Source organism: Salmo trutta, chromosome 36 (genome assembly GCF_901001165.1).
Source record: "Salmo trutta chromosome 36, fSalTru1.1, whole genome shotgun sequence".
Classification (NCBI taxonomy): domain Eukaryota; kingdom Metazoa; phylum Chordata; class Actinopteri; order Salmoniformes; family Salmonidae; genus Salmo; species Salmo trutta.
In genome coordinates, this window is record NC_042992.1 from 5,647,783 (window position 1) to 5,666,288 (window position 18,506).

Consider the following 18,506-nt stretch of genomic DNA (forward strand, 5'->3'; position numbering starts at 1 on the left):
TGTGGTGTACTAGTGCGTTTATTTATGACTTGCTAGCCACATTTCACTGTCAGATAGGACACAACTCAAAACTGCTGAGAAAAACAAATTCTTCTTCTTCTTCTCTGGTATAATGGCGGTTCGCAAACAGACGTTAAAGATGCATGCCGCCACCTACTGTACGGGTAACTACATTGTACTTAGGGAAACATTACATGTCCTCTGTGGTATACTAGTGTGTTTATTTATCACTTGCATGGTGCTTTCAGAAGCTGTGCTATGCTTTGAAATAGTGCATTTCTCGTCTTAGATCTGTTTTCGTAAAGCTCAACCAAGTTAACCCAGACGATACGCTTTATTTTTGGGGGAGCAACAACGTTGACCGGAGATATATTTTGAACAGTGCACGTTAATGGTTAAGTCATTAGAGTCTATTCAGCATAATCTCTCAGACACACAGCGTATCCACAAGGGATCCCAACCTTTGTCACAGTTGTTAATGAATCGGATGCAGCTGAGAAGAAGCAATACAATAAGCTGGTGAATTTAGTGGAAACCTGCCCATTTGTATTTAAGCACGAAAACAAACATTCGTTGTTAAACTTCTGTAATTACAGACCGCATTTACTACCAATTACATGGTATTATTACACTGTTAGTGGTTACAGTTTAACTCCAATACTTGTTAAGTGTACTGACTTACGCAATAAGGATCCTCTAAAAGGAAGCATTAACGTTGATTGTTTAATCATTGCTTGATTCCTTGTGTCTCTTGTTTCTTCCTCCAGAAAGGAGGAGACTTTGTGATGGGGAAAGGAAACAGTAAGCTGGCACCAGAGGTTCTGGATGACCTCACCAAGAGTACTGAGTTCAACGAGGCTGAGCTCAAGCAGTGGTACAAAGGCTTCCTCAAAGACTGTCCCACTGGTATACTAAATCTAGAGGAGTTCCAACAACTATATGTGAAGGTGAGGGGGGGAGGGAGGGAGGGACAGGGGGAGGGAGGGAGGGAGGGAGAGAGGGAGGGAGGGAGGGATGGGGGGAGGGAGGGAGGGAGGGAGGGAGGGAGAGAGAGAGGCAGGGAGGGAGGGAGGGAGGGAGGGAGGGAGGGAGGGAGAGAGAGAGAGAGGGAGGGAGGGAGGGAGAGAGGGAGGGAGGGAGAGAGGGAGGGAGGGATGGGGAGGGAGGGAGGGAGGGAGAGAGGGAAGGAGGGAGTTGGGAGGGAGGGACGGGGGGAGGGAGGGAGAGAGGGAGGGAGGGACGGGGGGAGGGAGGGAGAGAGGGAGGGAGGGAGAGAGGGAGGGAGGGAGGGAGGGAGGGAGAGGCAGGGAGGGAGGGAGGGAGGGAGGGAGGGAGGGAGGGATGAGGAAGGAAACAGATGGTGATTATTCATAGGGAGAGAGGGGGGACAAGTGGGTTGAAGAGGAAATAGCAGTAAATGGGGACGACGACAAGAGAAAGGATGGAGGACAGTGGTACATGGCCTTCCTAAAGCGTTCCCGTTGTCATACTCAAAGCAAACTATCTAAAGGAAGAAAATCATTTGGAGTAGAGGGATTTTTGGGGTTTAGAATGTGCAACATCTTCCATTCATAGCTGCGTTCCAAATGGCCCTCTATTACCTATGTAGTACACTATCTTTGCCCATGCGCGGTCCATAGTAGGGTGCCATTTGGGACTCTGTCGGTAATGTTCTCAGTAACCCTTCTGCTCAATCTATTTGAAAAGCCTTCCAGTGACCAACAGTATGTTACATTTCTTTCTCTTTTTTTTTTTAATGAAGTTCTTTCCGTATGGCGACGCGTCTAAGTTCGCCCAGCACGCCTTCCGGACCTTCGATAAGAACGGTGACGGGACCATCGACTTCCGGGAGTTTATCTGTGCTCTGTCAATCACCTCGAGGTACGCTTCATAACACAGGTGATGTCAGGTGTGACGGTGTGCACACACGCACTCGCTCGCTCACTCAGTCACGCACACGCAAACACACCTGTATATTTCTATTTGACAGTTCTTTTCCATCAACCTCTAGGGGGAGCTTTGAGCAGAAACTCAACTGGGCCTTCAACATGTATGACTTAGACGGAGACGGCAAGATCACACGCATGGAGATGCTGGAGATTATAGAGGTCTGTGTGTTTCTGTTTGTTTCTGTGTGTTTCTGTGTGTTTCTGTTTGTTTCTGTGTGTTTCTGCGTGTTTCTGTGTGTTTCTGTTTGTTTCTGTGTGTTTTTGTGTGTTTCTTTGTGTTTTTGTGTTTCTGTGTGTTTCTGTTTGTGTTTCTGTGTGTTTCTGTGTGTGTTTCTGTATGTTTCTGTGTGTTTCTGTGTGTTTCTGTGTGTTTCTGTGTGTGTTTCTGTGTGTTTCTGTGTGTTTTCTGTGTGCCTTTGAGTGTGCTTGTCTGCATACTTGTGTGTATGCTTGTGTGTGCGTCCATTTGTGTGTGTGTGTGTGTGTGCATTTACTGTGTGTGTGTGTCTATATGATAACTCACTGCGTGTGCATATTGCTCCAGCGAATGCCCCATTCCATCTTTACCTCTCTCTCTCTCTCTCTCTCTCTCTCTCTCTCTCTCTCTCTCTCTCTCTCTCTCTCTCTCTCTCTCTCTCTCTCTCTCTCTCTCTCTCTCTCTCTCTCTCTCTCCTCTCTCTCTCTCTCTCTCTCTCTCTCTCTCTCTCTCTTCTCTCTCTCTCTCTCTCTCTCTCTCTCTCTCTCTCTCTCTCTCTCTCTCTCTCTCTCTCTCTCTCTCTCTCTCTCTCTCTCTCTCTCGCTGTTTCCTAGGCGATCTACAAGATGGTTGGCACTGTGATAATGATGCGTATGAACGAGGACGGGCTGACTCCCCAGCAGCGTGTGGACAAGATCTTCTCCAAGATGGATAAAGATCACAACGATGAGATCACACTGGAAGAGTTCAAAGAGGCAGCCAAGAGTGATCCCTCCATCGTCCTATTGCTGCAGTGTGACATGCAGAAATAGAGGAGGGAGGAGGTGAGGGAGGGAGGGAGGGAGGAGGTGAGGGGGGAGGGAGGAAGATGGGGGGTAGGGAGGGAGGAGGTGAGGGATCGAGGGAGGGAGGGAGGAGGGAGATGGCAAGTTTCACCTCTCATTGTACTATTGTTGAGGGGGGGAGTGGAGAGTCTCTACTTCTGCTCTAGGATCTGCAGACGTATCGATGGAGAGACTGGTAGGGTGAGGGAGTAGAGATGGAGGAGAGCAGGGTAGGGAGGGATGGAGAGACTGGTAGAGTGAGGAGGTAGGGAGGGATGGATAGACTGGTAGAGTGAGGAGGTAGGGAGGGATGGAGGGACTGGTAGGGTGAGGGAGTAGAGATGGAGGAGAGCAGGGTAGGGAGGGATAGAGAGACTGGTAGAGTGAGGAGGTAGGGAGGGATGGATAGACTGGTAGGGTGAGGGAGTAGAGATGGAGGAGAGCAGGGTAGGGAGGGATGGAGAGACTGGTAGAGTGAGGAGGTAGGGAGGGATGGAGAGACTGGTAGAGTGAGGAGGTAGGGAGGGATGGAGCGACTGGTAGAGTGAGGAGGTAGGGAGGGATGGATGGAGAGACTGGTAGAGTGAGGGAGTAGAGAGAGATGGCGAGGGGTAGGTTGTGGGACCAGACATTGTGATGTAATAGAGACACTCTTGGAGGGGAGATGAGAGGAGGGAAAAGTGTTAGACCGACAGAGAGTATGAAAGAGAGGGAGGGAGATATAGAGATAGAGGGGGGAGAATGAGAGAGAGAATCAAACTGTATATGTCACATGCTCCGAATACAACAGGTGTAGAATTTACCGTTAACATCTTACTTACAAGCCCTTAATCAAGTTAATAAAATAGTTACTATATCAAATAAAGTTAAAACAAACAAATGAATCAAATGGTAACACAATAAATGTACAATGTAAATATTCAGCGTGGCCATATGATTAGTTTAGTTGTTCAGCAGTCTTATGGCTTGGGGGTAGAAGCTGTTAAGGAGCCTCTTGGTCCTAGACTTGGCGCTCCGGTACTGCTTGCCGGGCGGTAGTAGAGAGAACAGTCTGTGACTTGGGTGACTGGAGTCTTAGACAGTTTTTGGGGCCTTCCTCTGACACTGCCTGGTATAGAGGTCCTGGATGTTAGGAAGCTTGGCCCCAGTGATGTACTGGGCCGTACGCACTACCCTCTGTACCAGGCGGTAATGCAACCAGTCAGAATGCTCTCAATGGTGCAGCTGTAGAACCTTTTGAGGATCTCCTGAGGGAGAAAAGGTGTTGTCGTGCCCTCTTCACAACTGTCTTGGTGTGTTTGGACCATGACAGTTTGTTGGTGATATGGACACCAAGGAACTTGAAACCGCTCCACTTCAGTCCTGTCAATGTTAATGGCCCGCCTTTTACTGTTGTCCACGATCAGCTCCTTTTTCTTGATCACGTTGAGGGAGAGGTTGTTGTCCTGGCACCACATGACCAGGTCTCTGACCTCCTCCATATAGGCTGTCTCATTGTTGTCGTTGATCTGGCCTACCACTGTTGTGTCATCAGCAAACTTAATGATGGTCTTGGAGTCGTGCTTGGCCACTGAGTCGTGGGTGAACAGGGAGTACAGGAGGGGACTAAGCACGCACCCCTGAGGGTCCCCAGGGTTGTCAGATGTGTTGTTGCCTACCCTTACCACCTGGGGGCGTCAGAAAGTCCAGGATCCAGTTGCAGAGGGAGGTGTTTTGTCTCAGGGTCCTTAGCTTAGTGATAAGCTTTGAGGGCACTATGGTGTTGAACGCTGAGCTGTAGTCAATGAACAGCATTCTCACATAAGTGTTCCTTTTGTCCAGGTGGGAAAGGGCAGTGTGGAATGCGATTGAGATTGCGTCATCTGTGGATCTGTTGGTGCGGTATGCAAATTGGAGTGGATCTAGGGTTTCTGGCATGATGGTGTTGATGTGAGCCATGACCAGTCTTTCAAAGCACTTCATGGCTACCTATGTGAGTGCTACGGGGCAGTAATCATTTAGGCAGGTTACCTTCACTATCTGTGGCACAGGGACTATGGTGGTCTGTTTGAAACATGTAGGTATTACAGACTCGGCCAAGGAGAGGTTGAAAATGTCAGTGAAGACATGCTTTGAGTACATGTCCTGGTAATCTGTCTGGCCCCGCGGCTTTGTGAATGTTGACCTGTTTGAAGGTCTTGCTCACATCGACTATGGAGAGCGTGATCACACAGTTGTCCGGAACAGCATTTAGCTCATCTGGTAGGTTCGCTGTGCAGCTCCCGGCTGGTTTTCCCCATGTAATCCGTAATAGTTTTAAAGCCCGGCCACATCTGACGGGCATCAGAGCCGGTGTAGTAGGATTCAATCTTAATCCTGTATTGACACTTGCCTGTTTGATGCTTTGTCTGAGGCCATAGCGGGATTTCTTATAAGTGTCCGGATTAGTCTCCTTGAAAGTGGAAGCTCTAGCCTTTAGCTCAGGGTGGATGCAATCCATGGCTTCCATCACCTGCAATCCATGGCTTCTGGTTGGGAAATGTACATACGGTCACTGTTGGGACGAGGTCGTCGATGCACTTATTGATGAAGCCGGTGACTGAGGTGGTATGCTTCTCAAACATATTCCAGTCTGTGCTAGCAAAACAGTCCTGTTGCGTAGCGTCCGTGTCATCTGACCACTTCCGTAGTGAGCGAGTCACTGGTACTTCCTGCTTTAGTTTTTGCTTGTAAGCAGGAATCAGGAGGATAGAGTTATGGTCAGATTTGCCAAATGGAGGGCGAGGGAGAGCTTTGTATGTGTCTCTGTGTGTGGAGTAAAGGTGGTCTGCAGTTTTTTTTCATCTGGTTACACATGTGACATACTGGTAGAAATGAGGTAAAACTGATTTAAGTTTGCCTGCATTGAAGTCCCCGTCACCTAGGAGCACCTCTTTTGGATGAGCATTTCTTGTTTGCTTATGGCCTTATACAGCTTGTTGAGTGCGGTCTTAGTGCCAGCATCGGTCTGTGGAGGTATGTAGACACATACAGATGAAAACTCTCTTGGTAGATAGTGTGGACTACAGCTTATCGTGAGATACTCTACCTCAGGCGAGCAAAAACCTCTAGACTTCCTTAGATATTGTGCACCAGCTGTTGTTTACAAACATACAAAGGCTGCCACCTCGTGTCTTACCAGAGGCTGCTGTTCTGTCCTGCCGATGGGAGTGTATAACCCGCCGCATGTTATTCATGTCGATGTTACAGTTTTTAATGTCCCGTTGGTAGGATAGTCTTTCTCGTAGATTGTCCAGTTTGTTTTCCAATGATTGCACGTTGGCCAATAATACGGAGGGTAGTGTTGGTTTACTCACTCTCCGAAGAATTCTCACAAGGCACACAGACCTCTGCCCAGACCTCAGAGAGAGAGACAGAGACAGAGACAGAGACAGAGACAGAGACAGAGATATACCTTTATCCCCCCAGCTGTCAGGGAGATAATAGAGCGTTCACCGGGTCTGAAACGACATACTGATCGAATAAGAGTGTGCGGGGTTGCTTGCGTCCGTCCGTGTGTGTGCTCGAAGTCTAAACAAAAAATGACTCTCTTAGACATTCTGACATTATAATGGTGGAGGATAGTAATGGTGATGATAGTAATGGTGATGATGGTAATGGTGATGATAGTAATGGTGATGATAGTAATGGTGATGATGGTAATGGTGATGATGGTAATGGTGATGATGGTAATGGTGATGATAGTAATGGTGATGATAGTAATGGTGATGATAGTAATGGTGATGATGGTAATGGTGATGATGGTAATGGTGATGATGGTAATGGTGATGATAGTAATGGTGATGATAGTAATGGTGATGATAGTAATGGTGATGATGGTAATGGTGATGATAGTAATGGTGATGATAGTAATGGTGATGATAGTAATGGTGATGATAGTAATGGTGATGATGGTAATGGTGATGATAGTAATGGTGATGATAGTAATGGTGATGATGGTAATGGTGATGATGGTAATGGTGATGATAGTAATGGTGACGATAGTGATGGTGATGATGGTAATGGTGATGATAGTAATGGTGATGATGGGGAGGATGGTAATGGTGATGATAGTAATGGTGATGATGGTAATGGTGATGATAGTAATGGTGATGATGGTAATGGTGATGATGATGATAGTGATGGTGATGATGGTAATGGTGATGATAGTAATGGTGATGATAGTAATGGTGATGATGGTAATGGTGATGATAGTAATGGTGATGATAGTAATGGTGATGATGGTAATGGTGATGATGGTGATGATGGTAATGGTGGTGATGGTAATGGTGATGATGGGGGAGGATTGTAATGGTGATGATGGTAATGGTCTCTTCATCTTTTAAAGATAATCCTTGTCCATTTGTCTCTGTCTTTAAATGCCACCATAAAGGTTAAATGCCACAGGGGAACGAAACAAACATTTGGCCATCAACTGACTTCAGTTTATGTTAAGGTTGTTATTCATGGTACAAGTTGCAGGTAGCTAAAATACTCATCCACCAAATGACTGTGAAGGTATGAGTCGCAGGGGGAAACGTTTAAACAAAACGTTTAAAAATCAACAGACTTTAATCGTAGTCAATGTTGTTATTGGTGGTAAGTTGTATAGTTAAAATAGTCATTCACAAAATGATTTAACGCTTTAAAGCTTTTAGTTCTTGCTTTACACAAAACATTCAGTACGTGAAACAGCTGATGATCAGACGGAACAATAGACCCAATAATAGAGCCAGTATGGTGCCATAGTTTCATGTAGCTCAATGAGAATTACAGGCTGTTTGAAGAAACTGAAATCTGGTGGATCCGCTAAAGGGCAAAGCCTCCATATTTCTCTTATTTCCACTCAAAAAAGCCTGAAAAAAGCCATTCTGCCTCTTTCCTCTCATCCTCCTCTTCCTCCTCATCCCTCCTCTTCCTCCTGCTCTTCAAAGGTCAGGCAGACAGAGGGATGTGACAGGTGGTTGAGGAGAGGGAGATTGTTGAACTCCTCTCAGATCAAAAATCAATCGAGAAAAGAGCAAGAGGTATGTGTGTGTGTGTGTGTTTATGTGTGTGTGTGTTCGTGCCTGTGTGCTATGTTTCCAGTCCAATAGCTAGACACCAGAGATCTGAATGTCCTGTAGATAGAGGAGATGAAGAGATGGAACTTCCACAGCCAATGACATTTATTTCCCCTCATCTTTAACCAATCAGAATGTTCCCTCCCTCAAAGAGAGACAAGCGCTGGCCTGTTTTGTCAAATGTCATAATGAGATGAAATGTACATGACAATAACCGTGTGTATGAATATAAACCGATGTAATAATGTACTTGTAACACTAACCTAGAGCTTCTTCAATGGCAACACAGCTACAGTGGTTTGTGAATAACCTGTGTGTGTGTGTGTGTGTGTGTGTGTGTGTCTGTGTGTGTGTGTGTGTGTGTGTGTGTGTGTGTGGGTGTGTGTGTGTGTGTGTGTGTGTGTGTGTAACAGAGATGCCTCAGCTGTCCAATTTCTACATTCCTTGTGTAGACCAGGGTTTGCCAACAGCCAGTCTAAGGGATGAATTTGGCTCCCCAAGTTTTCAAAGCAAAAAAAACTTTAAATATCTTTTTTTTTTGGGGGGGGGGGGGGTGGCGGGGGGAGAAAGACTGTAAAAACCGCAGGAAATCAGCTCCACTTGATTTTAATTGATCTCTTCCCAAGTATACCCATGCATAGAGAGAGAGAGAGACACATGATTGTATACAAATGTAAGCAAGGTTTGAAATGATTATGTTTTAGTCAAACATTATAACTGTTTTGGTTTCTTGCGGTCAATTTGCAGTCTACAAATTATTTGTAATTATGGTCCGGCCAACCGACCATCTGCTCCAGAGAAAAAAACACGGCCTGCAGCTGAATGTAGTTGATCATCCCTGGTGTCGACCCTCCGTCTCACCTCAGTTACAGGGGTTGGTATATCAATATAAATTACAGTTGGGTTGGTATATCATTTAAATTACAGTTGGGTTGGTATATCAATATAAATTACAGTTGGGTTGGTATATCAATATAAATTACAGTTGGGTTGGTATATCAATATAAATTACAGTTGTGTTGGTATATCAATATAAATTACAGTTGGGTTGGTATATCATTTAAATTACAGTTGGGTTGGTATATCATTTAAATTACAGTTGGGTAGTATGTCATTTAAATTACAGATGTGTTGGTACATCATTTAAATTACAGTTGGGTTGGTATATCAGTATAAATTACAGTTGGGTTGGTATATCGTTTAAATTACAGTTGGGTTGGTATGTCATTTAAATTACAGATGGGTTGGTATATCATTTAACCTCTCTAGGGTATGTGGGACGAAATCGTCCCACCTACTCAACAGCCAGTGGAATCCCGTGGCACGATTTTCAAATACCTTAGAAATGATATTACTTCAATTTCTCAAACATATGACTATTTTACACCATTTTAAAGACAAGACTCTCGTTAATCTAACCACACTGTCCGATTTCAAAAAGGCTTTACAACGAAAGCAAAACATTAGATTATGTCAGCAGAGTACCCAGCCAGAAATAATCAGACACCCATTTTTCAAGCTAGCATATAATGTCACAAAAACCAAAACCACAGCTAAATGCAGCACTAACCTTTGATGATCTTCATCAGATGACACTCCTAGGACATTATGTTATACAATACATGCATTTTTTGTTCAATCAAGTTCATATTTATATCAAAAACCAGCTTTTTACATTAGCATGTGACGTTCAGAACTAGCATTCCCACCGAACACTTCCGGTGAATTTACTAAATTACTCACGATAAACGTTCACAAAAAATATAACAATTATTTTAAGAATTATAGATACAGAACTCCTATATGCAATCGCTATGTCCGATTTTAAAATAGCTTTTCGGCAAAAGCACATTTTGCAATATTCTGAGTAGATAGCTCGCAATCACGGGCTAGCTATTTTGACACCCACCAAGTTTGGCACTCACCAAACTCAGATTTACTATTAGAAAAATTGGATTACCTTTGCTGTTCTTTGTCAGAATGCACTCCCAGGACTTCTACTTCATCCACAAATGTTGTTTTGTTTCAAAATAATCCATAGTTATGTTCAAATATCCTCTGTTTTGTTCTTGCGTTCAAGACACTATCCGAACGGTGACGCGCAGATGCGTATCGTGACAAAAAAATATTCCATTACCGTACTTCGAAGCATGTCAAACACTGTTTAAAATCAATTTTTCTGCGATTTTTCTCGTAAAAAAGCGATAATATTCCGACCGGGAAACCCTGTTTTCGTTCAAAGACTCCAAATGTAAAATGGACTCTTCACGTGTGCACGCGCACCCGTCTCATTGTTCTCAGATCGACCACTTACCAAATGTGCTACTGTTTTTCAGCCAGAGACTGCAAAGTCATCATTCAACGTTCTGGCGCCTTCTGAGAGCCTATGGGAGCCTTAGGAAGTGTCACGTTACAGCAGAGATCCTTTGTTTTCAATAAAGAGAGTGTAGAAGGCCAAGAAATGGTCAGAGATGGCACCTCCTGTACAGAATCTTCTCAGGTTTTTGCCTGCCATATGAGTTCTGTTATACTCACAGACACCATTCACACAGTTTTAGAAACTTTAGGGTGTTTTCTATCCAAATCAAACAATTATATGCATATTCTAGTTTCTGGGCAGTAGTAATAACCAGATTAAATCAGGTACGTTTTTTATCCGGATGTGAAAATACTGCCCCCTACCCTAGAGAGGTTAAATTACAGTTGGGTTGGTATGTCAATATAAATTACAGTTGGGTTGGTATGTCATTAAAATTACAGTTGGGTTGGTATATAATTTAAATTACAGTTGGGTTGGTATGTCATTTAAATTACAGTTGGGTTGGTATTTCATTTAAATTACAGTTGGGTTGGTATGTCATTTAAATTACAGTTGGGTTGGTATATCATTTAAATTACAGTTGGGTTGGTATATCAATATAAATTACAGTTGGGTTGGTATATAATTTAAATTACAGTTGGGTTGGTATATCATTTAAATTACAGTTGGGTTGGTATATCATTTAAATTACAGTTGGGTTGGTATATCATTTAAATTACAGTTGGGTTGGTATGTAATATAAATTACATAGCAGGGAAAGATGTGAGAATTATATCTGACTTCCTGTTGCTTCTTGTTTGCAGCTATCTGTTGAATGTTACTGTGGTTGGATTGTATTGTAATTTGTATTGATACCCCAGGCGAAATCTAAATGGGGGTTTAGGATTTGTTACGCTTGCTTCCTTTGAGATAGTTAGTTGACCTAGTTGGCCCCTGGGAAACAAATGTCATTCCAACATCATTAATAGGTTATTCACTTAAAACAATGAATATATTATATTTGATAAAGATATGTTTGAATCTGGTTTAATATGGTTGACTGACACTGGTAAAAATACACCGCACCACAGTGGAATGTTGATTAGATAGAGGACCAACCTATTCAGAAATAACACATGCTGATACAGAAATATAAAAGATAGAAAGAAACCAGTCCCTAATTTTCGTATGAATCTATATAATTATATTTATGAATACAAATATATTCTACCTTGTGACAGGGGAACCACTTGTGCTCTGTTGTGTAATATAAAACAATTCTGCTGTTGACTTCAACATGTCTGTGCTGTTGATGTGAATGTATGTGTGTTTCGTTGATTAATTATGTTGTGTTTTTTTTTAATTTTCAATATTGTGCGGCTCTTAGAACAAAGAACAATGTAATTATTTTTGTTACATAGAATGAAAACACTTGGATGTTGAAATGATCTGGATTGGAGTATTTTTTTTTATCTTGTAGGTGCATCGCAGCGAATCGGAAGGACTCTACCACACACAACACACACAAACACACACAAAAAACACTAGAGTTCAGTGTGTCAAATCGGAGGGCCTGTTGTCCGGACCTCTGGCCGTCTCTATGGGTGTGCCACAGGGTTCAATTCTCGGGCCGACTCTCTTCTCTGTATACATCAATGATGTCGCTCTTGCTGCTGGTGATTCTCTGATCCACATCTACGCAGACGAAACCATTCTGTATACTTCTGGCCCTTCTTTGGACACTGTGTTAACTAACCTCCAGACGAGCTTCAGTGCCATAAAACTCTCCTTCTGTGGCCTCCAACTGCTCTTAAACGCAAGTAAAACTAAATGCATGCTCTTCAACCGATCGCTGCCCGCACCCGCACCCGCCCGCCCGACTAGCATCACTACTCTGGACGGTTCTGACTTAGAATATGTGGACAACTACAAATACCTAGGTGTCTGGTTAGACTGTAAACTCTCCTTCCAGACTCAGACTCACATCAAACATCTCCATTCCAAAATTAAATCTAGAATCGGCTTCCTATTTCACAGCAAAGTATCCTTCACTCATGCTGCCAAAACATACCCTCGTAAAACTGACCATCCTACCGATCCTTGACTTCGGTGATGTCATCTATAAAATAGCCTCCAACACTCTACTCAACAAACTGGATGCAGTCTATCACAGTGCCATCCGTTTTGTCACCAAAGCCCCATACACTACCCACCATTGCGACCTGTATGCTCTCGTTGGCTGGCCCTCGCTTCATACTCGTCGCCAAACCACTGGCTACAGGTTATCTACAAGTCTCTGCTAGGTAAAGCCCCGCCTTATCTCAGCTCGCTGGTCACCATAGCAGCACCCACCTGTAGCACGCACTCCAGCAGGTATATCTCACTGGTCACCCCCAAAGCCAATTCCTCCTTTGGTCGTCTTTCCTTCCAGTTCTCTGCTGCCAATGACTGGAACGAACTGCAAAAATCTCTGAAGCTGGAGACTCATACCTCCCTCACTAACTTTAAGCACCAGCTGTCAGAGCAGCTCACAGATCACTGCACCTGTACATAGCCCATCTGTAAACAGCCCATCTATCTACCTACCTCATCCCCATACTGTATTTATTTATTTATCTTGCTCCTTTGCACCCCATTATCTCTACTTGTACATTCATCTTCTGCACATCTACCATTCCAGTGTTTAATTGCTCTATTGTAATTACTTCGCCACGATGGCCTATTTGTTGCCTTATTTTACCTCATTTGCACTGACTGTATATAGACTTTTTATTTTATTTTGTTCTACTGTATTATTGACTGTATGTTTTGTTTATTCCATGTGTAACTCTGTGTTGTTGTATGTGTCGAATTGCTTTGCTTTATCTTGGCCAGGTCGCAGTTGTAAATGAGAACTTGTTCTCAACTAGCCTACCTGGTTAAATAAAGGTGAAATAAAATAAATAAATAAATAAACACACTCACTCACACTCACACTCACACAACAACACAACCCAAAGAGTATGAGTCACTGTCTGGTGATGTCAGAATAACGCAGTAATGCCATCCTCCATGGCGTTCTCATGGTAACCAGGCTGTGGCCAGAACGCGGGCAGACTTATGGACACACGCATACATCCGTAGTCTAATGACTAAGGAAATGAATTTTGTCCCTCCTATCTGAAAGCTGTCATTTGGTTAACTGACCAGTAATAGATAAATCATTGAAAATAATGAAATGAGACACAAGGATAAATCTGTTTTTCTTGTTCCTCCTCCCTGTACAGGATTGTCAGCTAGGTCAAAACCACGGCAGTATTAGACGTTTATCCAGGTCTCCAGGACGTCAGGAGATCCCTTCGGTAACGTCCACTAAGGGCAACGTGAGCGTCCCGACTTGCTAGGGCGTTGTGGACGAGGATAGAGGAAGGGCTTGAATCGCTAGCTATGGCTCCTAGTATCATGGTTTCTATCCCAAGCCTTAACCCTTACCTTAACCAGTCAGAATAAATGCCTAAACTTAACCCTTACCTTAACCAGTCAGAATAAATGCCTAAACTTAACCCTTACCTTAACCAGTCAGAATGAATGCCTAAACTTAACCCTTACCTTAACCAGTCAGAATAAATGCCTAAACTTAACCCTTACCTTAACCAGTCAGAATGAATGCCTAAACTTAACCAGTCAGAATGAATGCCTAAACTTAACCTTTACCTTAACCAGACAGAATTAATAACTAAGCTTTACAATCAAGTTGTTTCTGTTTGAACCATATGTCAACCCTTACCTTAAGTCTTACCAGTTGTTTTGAAAACAACATTGATTATTATATTAGGCTCATCCCTCAATATGCTTGAGGAGAGTGGAGGAATAGGCCCCTCGGGAATGTCATAATGCAAACATATCATAACGCATATCCTCAGTGGACACAAACTCATTAACACCACACTGAACCTTAGACATCTCCAGTAGCTAATTCACCATCTTGGCCACAATAAATGTTCACATATGGCATTCATTCCTGCACTTTATGACATACTTAAGTATTCATTTCCTCCAATTAATGATTGAATATTCACTATTCACTATTCAACTTTTTCCTAAATCATTATGGATATACAGTATCTACCTTCAGTGTAACCACCTTCAATGGTAGACAGCGTCAGTGTATCTACCTTCAATGGTAGAAACCTTCAGTGTATCTACCTTCAATGGTAGACAACGTCTGTGTAACCACCTTCAATGTATCCGCCTTCAGTGTATCCATCTTCAATGTATCCACCTTCAATGTAACCGCCTTCAATGTATCCGCCTTCAATGTAACCGCCTTCAATGTATCCACCTTCAATGTAACCACCTTCAATGTATCCACCTTCAATGTAACCACCTTCAATGTATCCGCCTTCAGTGTAACCACCTTCAATGTATCCACCTTCAATGTAACCACCTTCAATGTATCCACCTTCAATGTATCCACCTTCAATGTAACCACCTTCAATGTATCCACCTTCAATGTAACCACCTTCAATGTAACCGCCTTCAATGTAACCACCTTCAATGTAACCACCTTCAATGTATCCACCTTCAATGTATCCACCTTCAATGTATCCACCTTCAATGTATCCACCTTCAATGTATCCGCCTTCAGTGTAACCACCTTCAATGTATCCACCTTCAATGTAACCACCTTCAATGTAACCACCTTCAATGTATCCGCCTTCAATGTAACCACCTTCAATGTATCCACCTTCAATGTAACCACCTTCAATGTAACCACCTTCAATGTATCCACCTTCAATGTAACCACCTTCAATGTAACCACCTTCAATGTATCCACCTTCAATGTAACCACCTTCAATGTAACCACCTTCAATGTAACCACCTTCAATGTAACCACCTTCAATGTATCCACCTTCAATGTAACCACCTTCAATGTATCCACCTTCAATGTATCCACCTTCAATGTAACCACCTTCAATGTAACCACCTTCAATGTATCCACCTTCAATGTAACCACCTTCAATGTAACCACCTTCAATGTATCCACCTTCAATGTATCCACCTTCAATGTATCCACCTTCAATGTATCCACCTTCAATGTAACCGCCTTCAATGTATCCACCTTCAATGTATCCACCTTCAGTGTATCCACCTTCAATGTATCCACCTTCAATGTATCCACCTTCAATGTAACCACCTTCAATGTATCCACCTTCAGTGTATCCACCTTCAATGTATCCACCTTCAATGTATCCACCTTCAGTAGTCAAAACTTCCAAACAAAAGCATTCATTCGTTAAAAGGTCCTTGTTCTGAATTGGCCTAGAGGCCACTGCCAGTTATACCCACAAACATTTCTAACTGTCACATTAGTGTTAGTTTCTTTACATTTTTGCATCATTCCATTACATCGTTAGTTGACTTTTCTTGCCTCTATCACATTCGTGTGGTTGTTCCTGAGGAGCGCTAGCAGTAGTGGGTCATGTTACGCTAACGTCTTACCAGTTGTACAATCATTTGGGACGCGTAACCTATTTGAATCATTATGGAACACGGACACATATTTATCAGTTTAAACCTGGAGTTCACAGAAACTGGACCGTAGTCATTATACTTCCATGATTAGGGAGGATTATTAGGGGCAGCAGGGGGCGGCAGGTAGCCTTGTGGTTAGAGCCTTGGGCCAGTAACCAGAAGGTTGGTTGGATCGAATCCCCGAGCTGACAAGGTAAAACATCTGTCATTCTGCCCCTGAACAAGGCTGTTAATAACCCACTGTTCCTAGGCTTTCATTGTAAATAAGAATTTGTTCTTTAACAGACTTGCCTAGTTAAATAAATAAATGACGGTAGATTTACAGGACTGCTGTTCAGCCTCTATTGATCACTTTTCTCAACTTCCAATATTTAATGGACTGAATAATAGAATATGGCAACAGGATGAATCATACCACTGTATTTTTGATTAACCGATATATTTTGTGCGTAAAAGGCTCTCCAAACATACTTTCCTAAACCAAATAAAATACAAGATCGGAGTGCTGAAAAGGAGATGAATCTGCACGTATTAACATGGCTATCTGTCATTGATCTCTAATATTCCGAACCGTTTTCTCCATATATTCTAGTGAGTCTGTAGAGAAAATGTAAATTGAAGGTTGAACCAAATGTCAAGGGATGGCTTAAGATGAATGTGCCGAAACCAATAATGACTGAAAACTCCACGAGAAAATCTATTGGCCAGCAAGTGGGTGAGTTCACTAGTTGAATGCAATTCAGCGCGCGCAAGGGAACCATCCATGCCTGACAAGCCCGTTACACACCTGCATAAGGTAAGTCTGAATACCAACTACTGAGAAGTGGGTAGCAGAGAAGTGTATAGGAAAGGCATGCATTTCCTAAATCTGAATCAGGCCCAAAGAATCTCAGCATAAGGGGTGCTGAGGAGTTCTATCCTGCCGATAGAGTGTATAACCCGCGAGCTGTATGTTATTAATGTCGTCGTTCAGCCACGACTCAGTGAAACATAAGATATTACAGTTTTTAATGTCCCGTTGGTAGGATATACGTGCTTTCAGTTCGTCCCATTTATTTTCAAGCGATTGAACGTTAGCTAACAGTACTGATGGCAAAGGCAGATTAGCCACTCATCGTCTGATCCTCATAAGGAGACTGAAAGGATTTGGCATGCGCACCATCGAGAGCATCCTGACTGGTTGCATCACTGCCTGGTATGGCAACTGCTCGGCTTCCAACCACAAGGCACTACAGAGGGCATACGGCCCAGTACATCACCGGGGCCAAGCTTCCTGCCAGGACCTCTATACCAGGGGGTGTCAGAGGAAGGCCCTAAAAATTGTCAGACTCCAGACACCCTAGTCATAGACTGTTCTCTCTGCTACCACACGGCAAGCGGTACCAGAGCGCCAAGTCTAGGCCCAAGAGGCTTCTAAACAGCTTCTACCCACCAAGCCATAAGACTCCTGAACATCTAATCAAATGGCTACACAGACAATTTGCATTGCCCCCCCCTCCTCCTCTACACTGCTGCTACACTCTGTTATTATCTATGCATAGTAACATCAATAACTCTACCTGCATGTACATATTACCTCAATTACCTCGACACCGGTGCCCCCGCACATTGACTCTGTACCGGTACCCCCTGTATATAGCCTCCACATTGACTCTGTACTGGTACCACCCTGTATATAGCCTCCACATTGACTCTGTACCGGTACCTCCTGTATATAACCTCCACATTGACTCTGTACCGTAACACCCTGAATATAGCCTCCACATTGACTCTGTACCGGTACCCCCTGTATATAGCCTCCACATTGACTCTGTACCGTAACACCCTGTATATAGCCTCCACATTGACTCTGTACCGGTACCCCCTGTATATAGCCTCCACATTGACTCTGTACCGGTACCCCCCTGTATATAGCCTCCACATTGGCTCTGTACCGTAACACCCTGTATATAGCCTCCACATTGACTCTGTACCGGTACCACCTGTATATAGCCTCCACAATTGACTCTGTACCGATACCCCCCTGTATATAGCCTCCACATTGACTCTGTACCGGTACCCCCTGTATATAGCCTCCACATTGACTCTGTACCGTAACCCCCTGTATATAGCCTCCACATTGACTCTGTACCGTAACACCCTGTATATAGCCTCCACATTGACTCTGTACTGGTACCCCCTGTATATAGCCTCCACATTGACTCTGTACCGTAACACCCTGTATATAGCCTCCACATTGACTCTGTACTGGTACCCCCTGTATTTTGCCTCCACATTGACTCTGTACCGTAATACCCTGTATATAGCCTCCACATTGACTCGGTACCGTAATACCCTGTATATAGCCTCCACATTGATTCTGTACCGTAACACCTTGTATATAGCCTCCAGATTGACTCTGTACTGGTACCCCCTGTATATAGCCTCCACATTGACTCTGTACCGTAATACCCTGTATATAGCCTCCACGTTGACTCTGTACCGTAATACCCTGTATATAGCCTCCACCTTGACTCGGTACCGTAACACCCTGTATATAGCCTCCACTTGATTCTGTACCGGTATCCCCTGTATATAGCCCCGCTATTGTTATTTACTGCTGCTCTTTAATCATTTGTTATTCTTATCTCTTACTTTTTGTAT

The 18,506-nt window shown here is 43.5% G+C and overlaps 1 protein-coding gene across 1 annotated transcript in view; it reads left to right on the forward strand.

Annotated features, from left to right (window-relative positions):
* Positions 1 to 2,957, forward strand: part of LOC115176304 (hippocalcin-like protein 4) — a 47,928-nt gene extending 44,971 nt beyond the window's left edge. Inside the window, exons 2-5 of the mRNA XM_029736243.1 lie at positions 768 to 947; positions 1,763 to 1,881; positions 2,012 to 2,108; positions 2,760 to 2,957. Of these exons, the coding sequence (XP_029592103.1) occupies positions 786 to 947; positions 1,763 to 1,881; positions 2,012 to 2,108; positions 2,760 to 2,957 (576 nt within the window). The 5' untranslated portion in view covers positions 768 to 785. The remainder of the gene's footprint in view (positions 1 to 767; positions 948 to 1,762; positions 1,882 to 2,011; positions 2,109 to 2,759) is intronic.
* Positions 2,958 to 18,506: the final 15,549 nt, after the last annotated feature.